Raw genomic sequence first — 21,976 nt, forward strand, 5'->3', positions numbered from 1 at the left:
ACACACACACACACACACACACACACACACACACACACACACACACACACACACACACCATGGGGTGGGCGAGTTTATTGGTAGGGTACACATGGCCAGGACTTGAGATTCTAGGAATCTTTTCTCTCTTTATGGGCCTCTACCTCTGTGCCACTCGCCTCCCTTGTCAGTGTCCCTTCTTTGTGCTGTGTCTGCTGTGGCTGCTGACCTCCTAGCTCCCTAATCCCAGCAGTCATCCGTCCCTTTCTACATTCAAGCTTCCTCCTGCAGTGCTCAGTTCTAGCGGCTTTGATCCTCAACTTCTGGATCTCATATTCGCTAGAGGGAAATCTGATAGAGCCAGCCTAGCATTTTGAGCCAAACCAAAAGTTTATTGGTTGCTGGTATTGAGTCAGGTGTCCCCCACCTCTGCCAGCTGTGGACACAGAACAAAATGACTCCCTTCATCTGCCCTTCGGGGGTGCGTGTGGAAAGCCCTGCTCTGGATTCAGTGGTGATAACAGTGTCTGTCACTTGGCTTACAACTCCAGTTGTTACCAGGAAGTGCTGGCCAAGCCTCTCAGCCAGCAGCCTCACTTTTTATCACACTGGAATCACACACACACACACACACACACACACACACACACACACCCCTTCAGTAACTGTATCTTATAAAATTCAGCTTTAGTTGATTTTTTTTTTTTCAAAGAACACTCTATCTTATCTTTTATTACTGGGTATTATTAACAGTATCTGATAAAATTAGCCGGTCGGATCCTGTCTCTAAAAACAAAACAACAACAACAAAAAAATTAGCTCTTTGGTCACAGCCCTGGCCCATCACCTACTCCTAACCCCATCCCCCAAGTTAATCTCTTTCCTCTTTTTTTTTTTTCTGCAGTCTGGAAGTTGAACCCAGAGCCTTTGCTCTGAGCAACATCCCCACCCTTTTTTAAACTTTTGAGACTGAGTCTTTGCTGAGTCACTAGCTTGTCCAGGCTGGCCTTGAACTTGTGGTCCTTCTGCCTCAACCTCCCATATTACTGAATTATAGGCATACACTATCACACCTGGCTCTCAGCCTTATTTTAATTTTACTTTGAGTCAGGGTGTCACAAAGCTGGCCTCGTCTCCCAAGTAGTTGGGGTTACAGGCATGCCATCCCCAGCGCACTCTGCTCTTCTGCTAGCGTGGTAGTGATCATGCAGTTTTAGTGTCCCATAGGTATGTAGTGCTCCCCCGCAGGACTGCTGATTCTCCCTGCACAAGATCATGTCGTACTAATTTTGTGTGCCAGGCTGCTGGCACAGACCATGCTTCAGAACAGGTGCTCAACAAATGTCTTTAGAGAAGACAGGATTCTCAGGACTGGAAAGCAACAGGAATGCTGAGGATTATGAGTAACAAAGCAGGGCCAGTGTCCTACCCCAGACCCTTAGGGGCCTTTTCTCTGCCTTTTTTCTGAAAGTCAAAGTCCAGCTGCCTTCATTACATTAGAGTTTGGGGACAATCACTTTTGGATACTAAGAGCAATTAAATAGGAGGAAATTGGTTTTTTATTCTAAAAACTGAGGGTTCAAGAAGCAACATGCCCCACTGTATGTTTTTAAAAAACAGCAAAGAATTTGGGAGCAAGAAAAATGCCTTAGGCATAGATATCAGGATCCAAATTAGATGAAAACTGCCGTGTATGTCTTAACCATTTCCATTGTTCTGGGCACTGGAAGAGTTTTGAATTTATTGTCTTCTTCAAGAACTAGAGGAAAATCTGCATTCACATCTTCAAACATACACACTCCTCATTCAGATGTCACAAAGCTAGAACTATGCTGAGCTCGTGGTAAGGGTGCAGCGAAGCTGGTTTCTCTGCCTTTGTTCCCACCCACATGAAGCCTGCTTTGGGAGCCGTGGCGCTCTCCAGGTCCAAGTGAGAACCCAGCAAGCGTGCAGAATGCGTGTGCTCTCGGGTTCTGCATGTGGTTATCGAAACAAACCCCTAAAAGTCTATTTCTGGCATCGAGTACAATAAGCTGTGCGGAGGCTCCACACTACCCAAGTGCCATTTGAGAACAGGCAGCACCTGCCCTCTGAATCCACAGCAAGTGCAACCAGCAAGGGTAAATTTAGCACTTGGAGGTTGTAAAAATAAACCCACTTGAGAACAAAGTTCTCTCTTGGCAAAATACAGAATGGTAACTTTTTAAATCAGAGTTAACAATTGTCTTTTTAAATCTTTTGTTTGTTTCTTTTCTCTGCTCTTTCTTAAAATGCTTAATCTGAGTGAATTTTTATGAGAATCCCTCACTATGAACCCTGATTGCCCTGTGTCTCCTTCACGGCTGCATCTATATAATAAACCTGATGAGGGCTGGGCTGGGCAGCACAAAGGCAGCAGGCAGAACTGCCTTCTGGCCTGGTGGAGCCAAGACCTTGTCCAGCCTGGCCGAGGAGCCCTTCTCCAGGCCCTTGAGCAGGGCTGTAGAGTAGGAAGAAGCTTGGGCTTCCACACGGGTGGAATGAACTTCCTCCAGAGAGTCTAGAAGGTGGCGTGGGCATCACTTAGCATGGTGTCTGGACAGATGAAGCTCCTGATTCCTGGTGGCATTGGGCTTAGTGTGGCCTTGCACTGCAGACAGGAGACAGCACTGTCTTGGAGGGCTGGCCAGAGCTGGCATTTATTGGGCCTTCTAGCTCCAGTCTGGGCTCTTGGGCAGCATTTTGGGGGAGCAGCTCTGGGACTTGCTTCTTTTGGCAGTTTGACAGTTGGTTTACCTTACGGCTCAATGCTCTGTCCATCTGTTGTGCTAGTGTTCAGGACAAAGGGAACATTTTGTTTAGAATAAAAAGTGTTCTGTTGATCCTGTCCCTCCTACAGATTTTTTTTTTCAACCTTAGAAGTTCCTGAAGATTAACAGAATTTGTCAAAAGTAACGTGTTCTTCCAGTTGACTCTGCTCATTGAAGGGTGAAAGGATTCACTGGCAGCTTGGAGAGAAGTTGCTGTAAGCCTGGTGGTGGCGGTGTGGGACACAACTCCTTGAAACACTGTCCGTGGGCAGGGACATCTCTTAGAGCAGGGGTCTCTGACTTGGTTTCAGTAACTTTATGAAAAGCAATGTAATGTTTTAAGAAAAGCATTTATACATTTGTGAATGTCTTTCATCGGCTCTTTTTGTTTGGTTTGTTTTTTTGAGACAGTCTTGCTATATAGTACACATTGGCCTTGAACTCTCTATGTAGTCCAGGCTGGCCTCAAACACAGTAATTCTCCTGCCTCAGCCTCTTGAGTGCTGAGATTACAGGCACGAGCCACCACACCCAGCTATTTTGTGTGTGTGTGTTTTGAAGTAGGGTCTCACATGTAGTTCAAGTTCACTGTGTTACCCAGGCTGGCCTTGAATTCATGATGATCCTCCTGCCTCAGTCTCCTTAGTGCTGAGATTACAAGTGTGCACCACCATACCCAGCTTTGATAGTAGTCTTCCATGTAGAAAATATTAAGAATCATAAATCTTGAATGCTTTCTGGACTGAAACTTTAAGGAATTAGGTATCTAGAAAAGGTCAGTAAACAACAGAACCTAAGGAATTTGAATGCAAAGCAAGGCCATGTAGTCCATTCTATATACAGTGGACCCTCAGTGTACAACCCGTCTGACACATGAACAACTTGGGTTAATTAGGTTAAGGAAGATTCGTTTGCCTCTTTTCACCTTTATCGTGTATCCAGGCAAACATCCAGATCTCAGCTGTACTGACTTAGTTACAACCAGCCCTCAGGAACCCACTGAGTTCCTAAGTTAAGGATCCACTGTACTAGTGGAGCTGGGGACCAAGGAGACCTCCCAAATAGGTTTTCCATGTGCCAGGAAGCCCAAGAAATGGAGACCACACTGAGATCTGTGCAGGACGCTGGAGCAGGGAATTTTCATGTGCATGCAGTGCCTGACCGCCCCCCTTGAAGCCCATCACCTGCAAGGTGACTGTGCCTAGGCAGGCTCGGGCTGGGAGGCACATTGTCCTGCAGCCCAGGGCTGCTCCTGGCAGAGGAAGGGTTTTCCAGAATATCTGCTCCTCTAGAGTCCTGCCCTTAACTGCGCTTTGGATTTTACTTGGTATAAATAGAAGCACTGTGAACAGAAATGCCAAGCAGTATTTTGTGTCAGTAGAAACGTATTCAGAAAGCAGTACCCATTGTTGTTCCTGGCTAAATATTAATTCCTGTTTTCAGGCAGTTTACTGATTAATCAGACAGGGGCCTCTTGTTCTGCCAAGGAAAAAAATCTGTCAGAAAAGTGATTAAGAATGGATAGGCGGGCGGGGGATTTAGCTCAGTGGTTCTGCCGCTTGCCTTGCAAGCTCAAGGACCTGAGTTCGATCCCTGGTACCAAAAAAAAAAAAAAAAGCATGGAGAGGCATGTTTCATAATGATTGAAATAGCATTTTCACAAGAACAGTTCTTTAAACACTGAGGAGCTTCCCGCTGCCTGAGGCTCTCAGAAGCCTTACGTCTCATTCTTGCATGCCATCTTGTTAATACAAAACTCATCAGCGGAGGTGCTTTTCAGGCTTTCTCCCTCAAAATGTCTCTGAAATCTTACAAAAGAATAAAAAATCAAGGCAGTCAAACCACCATGGAGTCAGGAAACATAGCAGAAATTATATTCTAGCTAAAAATAGAATGACCTTCTCTACCGTGAAAAGAAAATGAAATTCATTTAGTCAAGGAGACAAAGGTCACCAGATCCAGATGATTTCACTTTTAAAAGAGCTCAGCTGCCTTTTGCCTTTGAGCTGGAGACCCCACATGTGGCGAGGGAGTGAAGGAAGCCACCAGCAGCCTGGCCTTCAGCCCCGTCGAGCATGAGTTATGATCAGCAATGCTTGGGAAGGGAATGAAGCAGCTGTCTTTGTTTCAGATGACAGAAATAGGTGACTGGCTTCATTCTCTCCACCTGCCATCTGAATGCCATGGATAGGAAGGCCACACAGTCTCCCCTTACTGCATATGTGCTCATTTCCGAAGTTGGGTGCCAAATGTTTTATTGATAAGAGCTAAGTCCAAGGCTTTTACAATAGAGCACAGACACTGTATGTAGGACAAGATCACAGATGTCCTCTAAACCTCAGCACCTGGTGCGGTGCCCAATACAAATAAATACATTTAATGGAAAGAAAAAGCATTTAATTAGACAGGTAGGGTGGCACATGCCTGTAATTCCTGTACCAAGGAGGCTGAGGCAGGAGGATCTCCACAAGGTCGAGGCCAGCCTGAGCTACATAGAAAGGAAAAGAAAAAGGATTTAAGGAAAAGGTACTTGGAGTCCAGAAATATTGAAATGAAACAAAGGAGTTCAACTCTTGATGAACTGGTTATCTCTTTTATCTTTCAGAGTCGGAGTTGACAAACTTGGCAGGATTATACAGAGATGAACGACTGAAACAGAAAGCAGAATCGCTGAAACTTGAAAACTGTGAAAAACTTTCCAAACTAATTGGCCTCCGCAGAAGTGGCTGAGAGAACGATTGGTCCCACACAGGGTTGGGGTTTTGTTACTTATTACTATTTATGTTCCTAATTCCATTTTATAATACAAAAGCAGGAAATGATGGACATTTTCCCATTTGCTAATGTTGTCTGTCGGGCAGAGTTGAAGGAAACTGAGCACAGAGCTAGACTGGGCATAGAGAAGCCCTCCCCGGGCAGGGCTGGTCCTCGTTATATGAATGGCAGAGCATTTCTCTCAGCCTGCGCCATGCCGACTTTGCCTCTCTGAAGACAGTTCAGGGCAGCAGAGCACATCCAAATCTTTTCCTCCTGTGACTTGTTGGGTTACAGAAAAGCTGTTTTCAGCCAGATATTGTGGCCCGTGGCTGTGAGCCTGGCACTCAGGAAGCTGAGGCAAGAAGATCACTGAGAATTTGAGGCCAGCTTGGGCTGCTACATAGTTTAAGGCCCAAACTACACAGTGCTGTCTAAAAAAAAAAAATCTGTTTTGGATTTAGGACGGATGCCTTTTCTTCCTTCTTCCTCCTTCAGTGAAGTCTCACCGTCCAGGTGCTCCTAGGCTTATCCCAAGCAGTTTCATGTTATTTACAATTATTTACAATGTCTGCCAAGAATTAGACTCCTTTCTTTGGAATTATCAGCACCCTGAGGAGTCAGCCTTTGGAACTTATTCCTATTCAACTATCAATTTCTAAGGGGAATGTGGAAAACTAAAGCTGTTCAGCCCATAGTTTTCTGTTATCCCATTCTCTGTTCAGTCAAAAAACATTAGCAAACTGCCTGATCTGAGGTTCTTTTATTTTCTTAATCCTCTCTGGCAGAAGGTCCAGAAAAAAGTAGAAGAGTGTGAAACAGTTTAGCAGACACGCAGCTGCAGAAAGGAGGGCCTGGCGAGAAGATAAGACGTAAGATTCTGTTTCCGCTCCTTGATGCACAGTCCCCAGTCCGCCACAGAAGGCAGAGAATCTGCTTTGTGTGGTTTCCCCTTGGTGGTACCACTTGGAATCATCACACGTGAGCCGAGTTCCTGCCCCACAGAGGCATAATGGCCAGAGCTGAGAGGAAGCATTGGCTTTAGCCTGGGAGTGCAGAGGGACGTCCTGTCTAGCATTGGCCCCTGCAGTCATTTGTTTAACCCAGTGCCCTAGAGTTTGTAGTACAAGATGCTTTTTCACTCATTCACCAGTTACGGAGAGCCTCCTATAAAGCAGGGGCTCTCACATGTATTTTGTTACTTAAGCCTCCTCTCAACTCTGTGAAGTTGATGTTTTATCTGTTTTTATGAATGAGAACTTTGGCCCAGAGAGAATCGTTGTTCTGGATCATACAACTGGTAGTGGCAGAGCTACATGGTAGGGCAATTGTCAAGTAGGAATTGGGGGAGATCACCTTTAATTCTCAGCAGATCCTAGTCAGATTGGCAAAGAAGAAACTTTTCCAAGGATGTCTCTGCCCACTCCCAGAGCACTCTTGGATCTTTCTACAAAAGTCCTGCATCCATTTGGGACAATTTCCCTGCTGATCTTTAGGAAGCAGGACCCTCCCTACACAAGCCCTGTACATGAAATAGGATATCCTTCAAAGGCAGGCAGGCTTTCCTACTGGTGACAAGAACTAAGGTATCACCTAGGCTACACGGTACCGGGCCTTCCTGTGGAGGGAAGCGACCAGGATTGAGCTGCCAGATCATCATAGAAGTGTCCAGTCCAACATATGTGTGTTCCACAGAGGCAGGAATTCAGTCTAAAGGTAAAGAATGGGGCTTTTAGGCTGCTCAGCTACAGAGAGGAGGAACATTCTAGGAATAGCCAACTTTTTGCTGCCCAGTTGCCAAGCCTGGCCTCAAAACACATGATCCTCCTGCCTTGGCCTCTAGACTGGTGGTATGCACTATCACTGCCCGTTGTCCTGTTTTTTTGGGGGCCTCCTTGACGGGAATGACAGGGGAATTTACACTATAAAACATGCTTATGGAAAGTTCCTATACACATAGAAATCAAAGCTTTCCTCTCCCTACCCTCAGCCTCTGCTAGAAAATGGACCATAATGAAACTAACTTGACAGATTAAAAGACTGCTCTAGATGCCCATGAATAACATAGTCACACATTTTATGGACTTCATAGTAGTGATGAATTATCTGTGATGATGCTAGATAGAGGTGGTACTAACTTCATTAATTGTCATGCTGAATGTTATATTTTTACAGCATTGATGGTACTGTTTTATTTATTACTAGTAGACCACACACTCACGTCTGAAGAATAGTTTAATCTACTGTATTTGGTACTCTCTAGACAGTTGTTAAACTCTAACTTCCTTGGTTATGTTTAGATGGGTTGTCTGCACAGTGGTAAGATAAACTTTTTTCCTCTTGCCTACATCCTTTGGAAGACTTCTTGATAATACAGAAACTCTCAGGTGAGGCCGTTCCTACTGTCAGACCTTGGCACACAGAGGGTTGTTTCTTTGAACGTTACTGCAGGCTGCAGGTGCATGCTGGGAGTGGGGCTAAGAAATAAGGCTTGAGGGGCCAGGGATTTAGCTCAGTGGTTCTGCCACCTGCTTTGCAAGCACAAGGTCCCAAGTTCAATCCCTGGTACCAAAAAAAAGAAAGAAAGACAGAAAGAAAGAAGGCTTGATGCTTACATAGAACCTCAAGCTCTTATTCAAACAATCAGCAGTGAGGAGGGATGAAAAGCCTTCTCATCTTGGTAACGGTGCAGCTGGAAGGAACCCATGTCCCCAGATTACTAGTGACTTTTGGGTTCATCTGCTCAAGCCAGAAAACCTTCTGAGCGTCCATGATCAGCCCCAGGCTTTAAAGCTTGGGAAAAGGAACCAATAAGAAAAGGACATTGCTGTGCTCGCTGGTGGAAACCACTAGAAATTACAGTGAATGCCAAACCCCCCTGGAACATGGGCCACAGCAGCCTGGCCCAGGATGCACCCTTCTCAGTTCTTCCTGGTGCTGTGAGCGGGACGGGGGAATCCAGCAGCGCTCCGTCACCGCTGGCCACACATCAGTCCATCCTCTGTGCATGCACTGCTCCTCACAGGAGCTCGCACGTCCCTCGTGTTTATTTTAGACTCTTTGAAGGTGTCAACCTAGTGTCCTAATATATTTATTTTTGGAAAGGTCAAGTTAAGTTACTACATCTAATTTTTTGATCCTGCATCATTGATCCCTCATGCAATGGCCACCAACTACCTACCCAGGTGTCAGTTTTGGATGGCATCATTTGCATCCCTCTCAGTATTCTTAGAGATGTTCTGTGGCCAGAGTCAGGGATGACAGAGATGAAATCAGCTCCTGGTGGAGTAAGAATCCTGAAAACTCTGGTCCCCTGGTCCACTGCATCTAGACTGAGTGTATTTTAACAAAGAAAAACATTAAATGATTTTATATAAAGAGAATGGCTTCACATTTTCCTTTGTTCTTTGGCCATTGCCTGTGACACCCATGGCCAGTGTACATGCTTGACTTCTTTGGAGCCATTAGGCACTAGCGAAGTTGCTGACCTCTGTTCCAGTCCCCCTTATCCAACAATAGGATCATGTTTAGAACAGTAGATAGCACTGATCAGCAGAATAGAGTCCATATTTTCTATAACAGTAGCTGTAGCATGTCGGAGTCAATCTACAGGTAAAGACTACATTTAGCATCAGAAAAATCAGGTGCAGGCCAGGGATCTGGCTCAGTGGTTCCGCTGCCTGCCTCTCAAGCGCAAGGGCCCAAGTTCAATCCCGGGTACCAAAAAGAAAAGAAAGGGAAAAAAAAGGTGTCTGTGCATGTGTGTCCCCTCTCCTTGAAAGCAAACTCTGACTCTGCTGACTGAAAGTACAGCAGAGAGCTGGGGCTGTAGCTCAGTGGCAGAGGACTTGCCTAGCATATGTGAGGCCCTGGGTTCCATAGCCAGCAACACACACACACACACACACATATACACACACACACACTGTACAGCAGAAATTACATTAGGCCAGGCCGTAAGACACTGGCATTTTCCATTCATTTTGGATGCTCTCTGACCCAGACCCCATGCAATGAGAAAGCCTCAGCAGCTCAGGAAGAGAAAGCAAGATTCTTGGTCCTCGGCCCCTGGCTGAGTACCCAGCTGATAGAGCCAAGTGAGTGAATTATCTTAAAAGAGGAATTCTCAGCCCGCCCCTGTTGACCACTTCACCTGACACTGCATGAAGCAGACTGGTCACCACTGAACCCTGCTGTAGTTGTAGGTTGATGAACAAAAGGAACTATTAAAATCTAGGGGTTGTTTGTTATGCAGCAATAAAATGGAACATCAGCCTGATAACAAGCCACGAGGAAAGGCAGCCTTTCCAGGGCAGGGTACTAGAGCTGTTTGTGATGTCATCCTAAGCCTTACCAAGCCCTGGCTGACCAGAGCTAGGGTGGTTGACTCCTAAGGTTGGAGTCTGGCGTGGTCCCTCACGCCCGTGGGGGATGCGGATGTGAGCCGGGTCCCTCCCACAGCCCCATTCCCAGGGGCCTGGTGGCCAAGCCTATGCTCACCAGGGTTTGCCCCAAAGAGACAGGGCAGCCTGCTGGTAGGGGGGACCTTAAGTGGCAAAGGATGGACATGAAGCAGCACCACGTGAAAGACCCAGGAAAGGGACACCGTTTATAGGGAAGACAGGCATCAGGGACCCAGATGAATGTGCAGCTTTATCCAAAGTGACTACGCTGAACATTCATGGCAGACAAAGTTTTGTCAGGGATCTGTGCAGAGGCACACAACCCACACAGCACTCTCTAGACCCACACTGTGCAAGACAGTAGCCACTAACCAATATGTTATATGGTTATTAACGTGTAATTTGGGTTGGAGGTGTGGCTAGGTGGTAAAGAGCTTGTCTGACATGCACAAAGCCCTAGGTTCTATCCCCAGCACCACACATACATATGCATAGTCCAAGTAGGTAGCAGATGCCTGTAATCCTAGCACTCTAAGAATCTGAGGCAGAAGAATTGCAAGTTCAATACCAGACTGGGCAATTTAGTGATTTAGCAAGACCTTGTCTCAAATACTGAGTTCCACCCCCAGTATTAAAGAAAAAAAGTAAATAAAAATTTTTAAATTTAAAAACCAATTCCTTTGGAGCCAGGCATGGTAGCATATTCCTGTAATCCAAGTGCTAAGGAGTCTGAGGAAGAAGGATTACCACAGGTTCAAGGCCAGCCTCTAACACAAAGCAAGACTGTGGATTAAAAAAACAAAACCAAGCCGGGCATGGTGGCACACGCCTGTAATCCCAGCACTCAGGAGGCTGAGGCAGGAGGATCCCTGTGAGTTCGAGACCAGACTGGGCGGGCTACATAGTTCCAGGTCAGTCTCAACTACATAGTGACCCCTTGTCTCAAAAAACCAACAAAACAAAACAAAACAAAACCAGGGGCTGGGGATTTAGCTCAGTGGTTTGGTGGCCTGCCTTGCAAGCGCAAGGACCCGAGATCAATCCCTGGTACAAAAAAACCCAACCCAATAATAAAAAAAAATTCCTTTGCCACATTTCAAGTACTACACAGCTACATGTGGCTAGGGGTTCCCTATGAGAAAGTGCAGGTGTAGAACACTTTCATTACAGAACTTCTATTGGACTGTGCTGCTCTAAACCCTTTAACCGTAAGTCAATAAACTGGGCATGGTGACACATGCCTATAATCCCAGCACTCAAGCTGAGAGTTTCAGGCCAGCCTGGGCTATATAGCTAGGCCCTGTCTCAACCACTCCCCGCAAAAAGAAAAAAAACTATTTAAGTATAGTGGGGTAGCCGGGCATGGCGACACACACCTGTAATCCCAGCACTCAGGAGGCTAAGGCAAGAGGATCACCATAAGTTTGAGGCCAGCCTGGGCTACATAGTGAGAACTTGTCTCAAAACAAAATTTTAGTGGGCTAAATAATACTTACCAAGATGTATGAATCACCTTTTTGTTGCTGGGACAAAATACTTTACATACAAAACTTTTAAAAAAGCTTATTTTGGCTCAATTTCAGGTTCAAAGTCTCAGTCCATGGTCATGTAAGGCAGAAACACCATGGCGGGAGGACAGGGTGGAGGGAAGCAACTCACTTCAGGCCTGACAGGAAGCAGAGTGCAGGGGAGGAGCTAGAGAGAGAGAGAAGAGTCAGGCAAGAACACCCTCTTCCAGGCCTCACCCCCACCAGGCAGGGACCTACTTCTTCTACCAGTCCCCACTCCTAGCACCACATTTGGCCATGAACTCCTCAGTGAATAAACCCATTGCCAAGTTAGGGACCTATGACTGAATCACCTTCCAAAAGCTCCACCTCAAGTTTTGGGGTGACTTTTTCTTTGGCTTTTTGAGACAAGGTCTTCCTATATAGTTCAGGCCAACCTTGAATTCACTATAAACTCACCTCAATTTGAGGTGGTCCTCCTGCCTCAGCCCCCAAGTGCCGGGATTACAGGAGTAAGTGGGGTAATATTTTTTATTCAAACAACAGCAGAGGAGGTGACACTTGAATTAGGCTGAAACAGATGGTTAATGTTGAGATGTTAAGGACAGGGAGAGGGTAGCTCACAATAGTGTGAGCCAGGCATGGTGGTGCACCCCTGTGACCCTAGCACTTGGGAAGCTGAGACAGGAGGATCACCTTTAGTTCAAGCTAGCCTGGGCTATAAACCCTCCCCTCCACAAAAAAAAGTCAAACAGAGGAAGTCAACAGAGGTGGCTTTGTCCCCAAGGATATGAATATGGGGTCAAGAAACCAGGAAAGACAAAACCAGGGCTACCACCAAGAGACCCACAGTGATGGCCAAATTTGTCAGCTCTCAACATCTAACTCAAAAAGAGGCCTTTATGGATCCTGGGGGAGCAGCCTGAGTGCTTTATCTGAAATCTCTGCTTCCCTTCTCAGCCATCATTTTTTCCAAATTTCTTTTTAGTAGTCATTTCCTGCTCAAGAATATCAAGTTCGATAACTATGTTCAACAAAAATGCAGCCCAGCATCACAGTTAAACATATGGACTGGTATCAAACCACATCTGAACTTTCTCATTTGGGGACCTTGGATAAATTTCACATTCTCACTCAGCCACCCTTTCCTCATCTATATACAGTGGAGAAAATAAGCAGGATGTGTAGGCACACCCCTGTACACCCAGCATTCAGAAGGCTGAGGCAGGAGTATCGCTGCAAGTCTGAGGCCAGCCTAGACTAGACTGTTTCAAAAATAAAATAAAAATAAATTAATTAATAAAAAGAAAGCACAATGATGGGAATGGGACAGGAGGAGAGGAAGGAGAAGTAAAAAGAATTAAGACATGCTATGTGCATGTACTAACTTCCCACGATGAACATAATCACTGTGTGCTAATAAATAATAAAAGCATGTACTAATAAAAAATTTTAACAAAACATAACAGTGCCACGGAATACTGAACACTGTATTATTTAGGTTCCAAGGAGGAAAAAAAAAGCCATCAGTCTGGATTTAGTGTTTGTGTGACCTCTGTTCTTCCCTGCCTGCTTTCCAGATGTCTTCTCTGTCAAGCTCCACTTCAGCCCTTTTGACCCCTTCCCGGGCCCCTCAGGGTCAGACACAGCTCTAATGTGGCCGCCCAGAATGAGGATTCCTGGATGAAGCCATTCTGCTTTCTATCTTCGTTGCAAAGGTTTAGTCATCCTAAGTGCTATGCATGTTCTAGGAGGCTGGAGACTCTTAGTGTGTGAGAAATTTGGAGATCAGGGTAGAAGGGAGAAACCTGGGAAGCTAGACATTCAGGGCTGCCTAAACTGGTTCTGGGGTCAACATCTTGCAATTTACTTATTTTTGTTTTGTTTTGTTTTTGAGACAGGGTCTCACTATGTAGTTGAAACATCTTGCAATTTAAACAAGGCGTGGGAAAAGACTTGTCTGAATGTTGCCTGCTCATTGACACTAAAAGTAGAAAGGCCCTGCTTGCTCCCCAAAATTGCGCAAGAAACGTTTCCTGTAAATTTAAATTTCCATGATTTGTTGAAGTTCTTGACTCCCCGAGACTCCTTTAAGAGGCGGGCCCTATTCGTCTGACAGAGGAAGTCCTCGCCCCAGTTGCCAGGGTGCTCTGTGGCGTCGCATTCTCATTGGTGGGTGACGGTGGCGAACCCTCAGCCGCGGCCATTTCCAACGAGCTGGCGGGGACAAAAGATGGCGACGCCCCTCGGGTGGTCTCCGGGGGGCTCAGGCTCTGTGTGCCTCGCCTTCGACCAACTGCGGGACGTAATTGAATCTCAGGAGGAACTGATCGACCAGCTGAAGAATGTGGTACGCAGACAGAAAATCTCGGACTGTAGGCCTCACCAGGGGGGATGAAACCAGACCCTGTTGGATGGAAGGGGCGTGGCTAGAACACGTTGCCGGAGGGATCGTCGGGAGGAGGCGGGACTCCAGTGAATCCTGGCTGGGAGGGGTGAGCCCAAAGGGGTGGGAGGTTCCCGAATTACCGGGAAATTTTCACCTAACGTTTACACTTTTCCTGATTGATGGGAGGCCTAGTAGATATTCATTGCGCTTCAGTTTCTCCGTTTTTTAGTGGTGATGATGTCACTGACCTGCCAAGGCCCTCGTGCAGGCAGAGAGATTGGCATCTCTTCTGTTCTGGGCACCCCTTCACAATGTCAAATACAGTGCCATGCTGAGGACAGCAAACACAGATTTGGCCCTTTGAGCACGTTGACTTAAGGGCCTCAAACCCAGGATCGAACTCTGGACCTTGTGTTTGTGAGGCAGGTGGCGGAACCACTGAGCTAAATCTCTGGGCCTCGCATTGCTTTTTGCTTCTCAAACCCCAGCTAACAGGTGCAAAGCATTGGAGCCACGGATAACTCCAATGGCGGCCAGCCCGAGGGCATGGTTTTTCTGTTTTGATTTTTCTGCCTTGGTAAGAATGTTAGGACGCATCTTCACTTCAGAAATAAAACTAGCTTCACATGTGTTTTTTACCCTGATGATTCGCAGACTTCTTCCCTTCTGGGAAGTTGGATATGGGAGGAAGTGAGAGAAAGGCGCTGTTGACTACCCTAAGACCCTATTTCAACAAAATGTATGCAGTTCTAGGCACTAAATTACCCTTGGTCTTTTGGCTGCCTTTGGCATGTGTGTTCACACCATCTGGAGCATTTTTTGCTCTGCCCCTCTTTTGGTCCATCCTATTTAGCAGTCAGACCTTAGGTCTAATATCACCTTCTCTAAAAGCAGTTCTGACCCTTAGGCTGAGCCAGGGGGCTTTCTGTGTGCCACAGCCCCTTTCTTTTACCATCATTACATACACAGAGTTAGTGTGGGCTCAAGCTTTCTCCATGGTTGCACCTTGAAGGGAGGACTTGCTGCTGAGCCTCAGTGAATCTGTGGAACTGAATTCTTCCTTTCCAGACCCTGTCTCATTGGAGGTGCCCTGGGCATAAAACCATTATCCAGCTTTTGTCCTTATCCCTAGAGGGTACCCTGCCCACCCCAGCTCCAAGCCCTTCCTAAGCCAATCTCTGTTGCAGATGGTTCTCCAGGATGAAAATTTTGTCAGTAAAGAAGAATTTCAGGCCATGGAAAAGAAGCTAGTGGTAAGTAGTGGCCTCTGCAATCTAATCTTTGCCCATTTCCCAAGATCTCTGTGGTTGGGTAGTCATTGAGCATTGGCCTTTGAGAACCACCAGTCCCTCTGGTGAGGCCAGAATCTTCCTGTACCATGGCTTCTATCTACCCCGCTGAGAAAGGGCTGGTCAGGGAGACCCATGGTGGCTTGGAGTGATGGGGTAACTGCTGCTGCCCCTGCAGGAAGAGAAAGCTGCCCATGCCAAGACCAAACTCCTTCTGGCCAAGGAAGAGGAGAAGCTGCAGTTTGCCCTTGGAGAAGTGGAGGTGCTGTCCAAGCAGCTGGAGAAAGAGAAGCTGGCCTTTGAAAAAGCGTGAGTGGGTCTCAGGAGGGGCTGTGGAGGTAGGGTCCTGTCTGCCTGTTGGCCTGCCTACCTCTCATCCTCCCCATCCAGGCTCTCCAGTGTCAAGAGCAGAGTCCTACAGGAGTCCAGCAAGAAGGACCAGCTTATCACCAAGTGCAGTGGTAGGCGGGAGGCCCACGCTCCCCTCCATGGTAACATAAATGGGCTCTTCCCTAACAGCCCAGTGCCTGTGTCAAAAGCAGGGTTTCACCCCAACTTCTGTCCCCGGCTGAGGATACATGCAGGTGGACAACACCTTCGAAAAGGCCTTCAGGGACCAGGCAGGCCACGGAAATGAGGGAAACAGTCAGTGAACAATATTCTTCATGACCATAAAGGAACGGGCTTGCTCCCATTTTTCTTAAAACGTACAAGCTTCTTAGTCCACCTTTTGTCTTTCCATTTTAGAAAAAGTGCACTTTACTCTTATTTCTGCTACAAGAGGAACAACAGGGCAAGAAGTCCTGCTGGGGAAGTGGCCATTAATCTCAGGGTCAGGGATTCAGCAGGGAGAAGTGGGTACTGACGACACACAGAGCCATGCCCCCCTTGTGTTTAGTACCTCTGCTGTGGAAATGCGGGCCCTGTGTCAGCTTGCTGAGTGCTGGGCTTACAAATGTGCACCACCACGCCCAACAGGAACCCCTTTCATTCTACAAAGTGTGGACCTCCCTTTTCCCAGTTTACATAGCTATAAATTCCACATGTAGTATCGTCTCCATTCACTGCAGCAGATCTTGAGTAGGCCAGAAATCAGCCCAGACCCAAAAGAGAGTCAGGGCCCCTCCTGGTGGGACCTTTACCTAGAGCTCTGGGCATGTCTCATGCACCAGTCCAGCCTTTGGTCTCCTGGTGAGTGCTCTCACTAGGAAATGGCAGCATGCTGACAGCCCTCAAGGGTTGTAAGCAGCAGCTTCTGCCAGGTCCTCTTAGGATTCAATAGGTAGTCACTGCCTCCACACCCAAGGCTGTAGATCCCCTGTCTTCACCCTGGGCATCTGCCCTGCTTCTCTTAAAGAAGTTTTCTCTTGGGGCAATCAGAGACTTCTTTTCTTCTATTCTCTTTTTTTGTGCTGGGGATTGAACTTGGGACCTTGCACTTGAGAAGCAGGCAGCGGAACCACTGAGCTAAAGCCTGGGCCCCAGAGACTTCTTTTCTGCAGGCATTTCCTTCCAACAGATCAGCCCAGGTGCCAAGGCTTTGCATCCACTTGTATCATGGAGTCAGGGCCTGGCTGCCTCCCCCTAGAATGTCCCGCACCCCTCCAGCAGGCCACCAGCCCTCACCTGAGCCAGTCTAGTGTCATGAACCTCTCCCTGACCTGTACCCATCCCTGCAACCTTCCCTTGTGTGGTTTTAGTCTGGCTTCTATACTTAGAATACTCATTGTTTTGTTGAGACTAGGTTTTGATATAGTTCACATTGGCCTTAAGCTTACAATACTATTGCCTCAGCCTCCTGAGTTCTACCACTGAGCAGCAGGCTCAGCCTCCTTTTCTTTTATTCATTTTTGGTTTATTTTTTATTTATTTATTTATTTTTTGGAACTCAGGACCTTGCACCTGCACCACTGAGCTAAGCCCCCAGCCAGTCTCTTTTTTTGTTTTTTAACAAAGGGTCTCACTATGTAGTTCAGGCTGGACTTGCAGTCAGTATGTAGCTTAGGCTGATCTTGAACTCGTGGCAGTCCTCCTGCCTTGGCCTCCTGAATCCTGGGATTACAGGTATGAGCCATCTAGCCTGGCTCCCTTTTGTTTTTTTGAGTTGGTCTCATTAAGTTGCCCTGGCAGCTTACTTACCATGCCCAGCTTCAAAGGGATTTTTTAAAAAAACCTTCTGTGGATGCCACAGGTCTTAAGAGTTACACAAATCTGTAATTCTTTTTTCCTAAATAACTTCACAAGCAGGGAAGGCGGGGGTAGGATAAAATAAAAGTTATTTTTAAAAAATCACAGGTAAAGTGGATATAACATGGCATGGTGGTGCACGCTGGTAATCCCAGCACTGGACAGATTGAGGTAAATTTGAGCCCCACCTGGGCAATTTAAGTGATTTAGTGAGACCCTGTCTCAAATTAATGAGAGCTGGAGGATATACTTTAATGTGAAAGCTCGAAGTTCAATGACCAGCACCAAAAAGAAACAGAAAAACACAACCAGGTCAGGCATGGTGACCACAGCTGTAATCCCCTCACTGAGGAGATCGATGTAGGAGAATGGTGAGCACAAAGCTAACCTGGGCTACAGAGCAAATTCAAGACCAGTCTGGATTACATAGCAGACACTGTCTCAAAGAAAAAAAAGAAACAAAAGAAATCTCAGAAATCTTTAGCTGGCTGACTTTGCGAAGGAGGCTCAGTAGTTCTTCGTCGCCAGTGAGTTTATGTTTCCATCCTCTCTCCCTCTCTTCCCTTCACCTTCTTTCCTTTGGTACCGTATCTTGGTACCATGACTTTCCTTGACTTGGTACCAAATCTTCTGAAACGCTAAATGCATCAGCATTTCTACATCGTCAGAGTTCATGCTGTAGTCAGTCCTCATCCAACCTTTACAGACAACAGGATTTTATGTGAACCAGAATTTTGCAGGGCTTCATGAGGGGCAGTTATATAAATGATGAACCATTAGATCCCTACAGCCCCCTTTAATTGTGACCTAAGACACAACAATCCTTCTTTTATCTGTGCCTAATTTGGGACTGGTCTTTGCTACCAGCATCTCACTGGGTCTTTCCCACCTCACTGTCGTCTAGGGGCTGTCTCTGTCCCATCTTACAGATGAGGACATGGGTCTGAAAAGGGAGGCAACTGGCCCAAAGTGGTAATATTCTCATCAGTTAAGAGCTTATTGAAATGTAGCTTGTCCTGTTCTGTACAATCTTTGAGTCTTTCTTTTTTTTTGTAATGCTGAGGACAGAATTCAGCCTTCCATGTGCTGTGTAAATGCTATACCACTGAGCTTACCCCTATCCTACCTGACCCAAACCCAGTCCTCTACTCCAAGTCCTAACTCCTTTCAGGAACTGTCTCCTGACAGTAGGAATCCCATCTCCCACCCTCTCTACAGCCCTAGCATGGGGATTAGTGACCAGTTAGCCCTCAGTAAGTGAGGTGGACTGAGATTGCTGAACTACATGATGTTTCTGAGTCCTAAGCCCCCAGAGAATGTCCTGTTTGTCCATTCCACAGATATGTTCATTCCACCTAATATGTGCCTGGAACTGTTTTTAGGCCTTAGGGATAATGCCGTGAATAACACAAAAATCCCTGTCTTTGTAGACTTAATTACACCCTACTTTAGAAGAAGACAAATGAATAAAAGATATGGTATTTTAGATATAGACACTAAGAAGAAAAATAGAAACACTTGGGAAATAAGCAGGAAAAAGTTGACAAGGAGGTATTGGGAAGAGTTGTAAGTTTTAGACTAAAGAGGGTCTCATGAAGGAGGTGACATGTATAGACCTGCAGCTGCCTGCCTCTCTCCAGGGACCTTCATCTGCCCTCTTCTGGGTGACATCCAGAATAGAAATTTAAAGTCCCTGACACAATCATCAGACACTGCCACCCCCAAGACTCTGTAGTAAACGCCTTCATACTAAAGTATTGGCACCTGTTTATGAAGACTCCAGGGTGGGGGCAAGTTTCAGTTAGTCGCATGAGGGAAGGCCTTAACTCAGTAGGGGCTGTGGGATGGGAGCCACCCCTCCTCCCTGACTCTCTCCCCCACAGAAATTGAGTCTCATGTTACAAAACAAGAAGATATACTTAATGGCAAAGAGAATGAGATTAAGGAGTTGCAGCAAGTTATCAGCCAGCAGAAACAGATTTTCAGGTGAGGGACCTGGGCCAGGCTGGAGGTTGTTGATGGAAATGGGAGCCAAGCCTGTGGCCCCTACCCTGAGCTGTACACAGTCCACGACCAGCTGGCTCCATTGCAGGAATCATATGTCTGACTTCCGGATCCAGAAGCAGCAGGAGAGCTACATGGCCCAGGTGCTGGACCAGAAGCATAAGAAAGTCTCAGGGATGCGGCAGCCTCACAGCCACCAGCGCCTCAGGGAAAAATAAAATGGTCGTCACTTTCCTTTTTTTTTTTTTTTTTTTTTTGGCTAAAATGCCCAACTTCTGTCTTCTCTGCTATAGGAAGCCCCCAACCCTTCCTTATCCATCCCTGTGGGTCACCTCACTCCAAAGCTGACCTCCAGAGAAGGGGTGGGGGAAAAAGGCAGTAGCCACTGCTGCTTGCTTTCCTGTTGCCAGGGCCTCAGTGACCTAAGTCAGAGTCAAAACACCAAAGACTGCGTGAGGGACAGGCCTTTTGCCACCACTTGCTAGAGTACTTCTGGGCTCTGTAGGAAATGCTGCTCAAACTTCTGGCCCCAGCTACTTCCCTCCCACAGGCCAAAGGGTCTTTTGGAGTGAGGCAGGGCCTTTGTCGTGTAGTGAGCACAACCCATTACTTGAAGTGTTTAATTCTTTTCTCCCTGGAACAGCCCTGGGTACCCTAGCAACATCCCATCAGACCCATAGTTCTCCAGTAAATTGAACTCTTTCAACTGGGGTATAAGGCAGGATTGGCTCTGTGTGTGTGTGTGTGTGTGTAAGCCCTAACCCAATGTGTGTGTGTGTGTGTGTGTGTGTGTGTGTGTAAGCCCTAACCCAACTATTTCAAAAGACAATCTGGGAGACCAATCATCATCACATAGCAAGAATCTTACAAATAAAAAAAATTAAAAAAAAAAACAAGAATGTTACTCAGGAATCACATACCTCCTTCAAACCAAGGCTTGTTTTCATAAATGAGAGGGAGGGGAAAATAACAATATTGTTTGGAAAGGGTCCGAAAGGGCTGTGGTTTGCTCAAACTGAACAAGCAGAGCTGGATGGGATGGTCACGCCACAACCATTTATCACACTTGTGCCCCAGGGGACACCCTAGCAAGGCCAGTGAGGCTGCTGAAACTGGTGAGTGTAGCCTCTGCTGGGTCAGTGTGGACACAGGGCCAGCGGAGGCCTGAGTCATTGCAGGACCTTGAAGCCAGAAGTTTAAGGGCAAGTGGTGCCCATTGTCATAAGACAATGACAGGTGGCATCTACTTCCTACCGTTGCCAAACCCCAGGGCAGGACTGAAGGTTGTAGGGGTTTGAGAGGACTTCTGACCACCTCGAGGGGAGCACAAGACTTTCCTTGCCTCAGAGTGCTTAAAGCTGGGTCACAAAGCCTCGGGAGCTTGTGAAAGCTAAAGCTGCCCACTCCAGGCCCTTCCAAAAGGCCTCACTGGGCAAAGGCTCTATCCAGGGACACCATCTTCCCCCAGCACATTTTTGGGAGTGACCTCTAGCGATGCTCCTCTACAAAAGCCTGGGGTGGGGGGGGGTGACCTGGGATCAATGCTCAAGGCTCTACCTAGGGAACGCCATGAAGTGGCGCGCGCGCGGGGGGGGGGTGATTCCCCTGCAGTGGTGTCAAGTCACAATCTCTGGCAAGATGTAAGCTCCCCAGCTTGAAAATCTGGTTTCCTGGCTCACACCTTGAACCTTACACTATAGCTGAACTTCAAGTGAGCATCTGCTGGGCGAGAATGCCCTCACCTGTGATAGGTAAGGTTGGACCTGGCTGCCTGTCACTTGTCTGACAGCCAAAGCCTGGAGTCCCACCCCAAGTGCTCCACCAGTGCTGGAGAAAGGTCGGTTAGTCATGGGGGCTCAACGGTCGGGTCCAGGTTTAGGTCTCTCCTGCTGCCAACGCCGCTGGCTCTGGAGTGGACGCGGCCGCTTTAAGGAGCTCCGACCCCACGGCATCTCGGGCGGGGCGGGGACAGGGCTGGAGCCACCGGCGGCGGAGGCTCTGCGAGGGAGGTAGTGCGCGCGTTGTGCGGCCCACCATGCTGACCGCAATCGTACAGCCAGCCCTGCCTGGGCTCCCAAGGCGGCTGCCCGCAGCCCCCTCACAGCGCCAGGACTCCTCGGGTTCGTCGGGTTCCTACCACACAGCTCCGGGTTCTCCCGAGCCCACGGACGCAAGGCCAGACGCAGGTTGGGAAGATTGGCCCTGGGTGGCCCCCGGCCCGGGGGCGGGAGCACAGCCTCGCCTGTCCGTCAGCGCCCAGAATAGCCGCCAGCAACCCTGGTCCGGCTCGGGTTTCCGGCGAGGCCGGGGCTCCGGCCCGCTGCCGCCCCAGCCCCAGCTGCGCGTGCTGCCGTCGGGGGAAATGGAAGTGGTCTTCGGCACCGGGCTCCGGTTCAGCCACACGGACCCGGAGGATCGTGAGGTGCAACAGCTCACGGAGCAGCCATTCAGCCCCTCGCCGCTGGGGACAGTGTCTGACGCCCCCAGCCCACCGCTGCCGCCCGCTCCCGACGGCGGATCCCGCTGGGCCACCTACCTGGAGCTGCGTCCCAGTGGACTGGGTCCTGCCGCTCCCTCTCAGTTTGAGTGCGTGGAGGTGGCGCTGAAGGAGAGCCCTGCGCCGGTCAGGCCCCGGACGGTGCCCAAGCGTCAGATCGAGCTGCGCCCCCGGCCC

General features: G+C 47.8%; 3 protein-coding genes across 6 annotated transcripts in view; all 3 read left to right on the plus strand.

Moving 5' to 3' along the window:
• Window positions 1-6,325, plus strand: part of Dnajc18 (DnaJ heat shock protein family (Hsp40) member C18) — a 23,401-nt gene extending 17,076 nt beyond the window's left edge. For all 4 annotated transcript variants that reach the window (XM_010613799.3, XM_010613798.3, XM_010613801.3 and 1 more), the window contains one exon: window positions 5,374-6,325. In XM_010613799.3, coding sequence (XP_010612101.1) covers window positions 5,374-5,498 — 125 coding nt within the window. In that variant the 3' untranslated portion in view covers window positions 5,499-6,325. The remainder of the gene's footprint in view (window positions 1-5,373) is intronic.
• A 7,267-nt stretch (window positions 6,326-13,592) lies between these two features.
• Window positions 13,593-20,155, plus strand: Spata24 (spermatogenesis associated 24). Its single transcript, XM_010613795.3, has 6 exons — window positions 13,593-13,783; window positions 15,010-15,075; window positions 15,290-15,420; window positions 15,502-15,572; window positions 19,182-19,284; window positions 19,391-20,155. Exons 1-6 carry the CDS (start codon window positions 13,667-13,669, stop codon window positions 19,518-19,520), a joined length of 618 nt encoding a protein of 205 aa, XP_010612097.1. The 5' UTR covers window positions 13,593-13,666; the 3' UTR covers window positions 19,521-20,155.
• Window positions 20,156-21,275: 1,120 nt separating this feature from the next.
• Prob1 (proline rich basic protein 1) overlaps window positions 21,276-21,976 on the plus strand; it is a 3,769-nt gene continuing 3,068 nt past the window's right edge. Inside the window, exon 1 of the mRNA XM_010613909.2 lies at window positions 21,276-21,972. Coding sequence (XP_010612211.1) covers window positions 21,338-21,972 — 635 coding nt within the window. The 5' untranslated portion in view covers window positions 21,276-21,337. The remainder of the gene's footprint in view (window positions 21,973-21,976) is intronic.

This window comes from Fukomys damarensis, unplaced genomic scaffold (genome assembly GCF_012274545.1).
Source record: "Fukomys damarensis isolate Sample0158 unplaced genomic scaffold, DMR_v1.0_HiC HiC_scaffold_3, whole genome shotgun sequence".
Classification (NCBI taxonomy): Eukaryota; Metazoa; Chordata; class Mammalia; order Rodentia; family Bathyergidae; genus Fukomys; species Fukomys damarensis.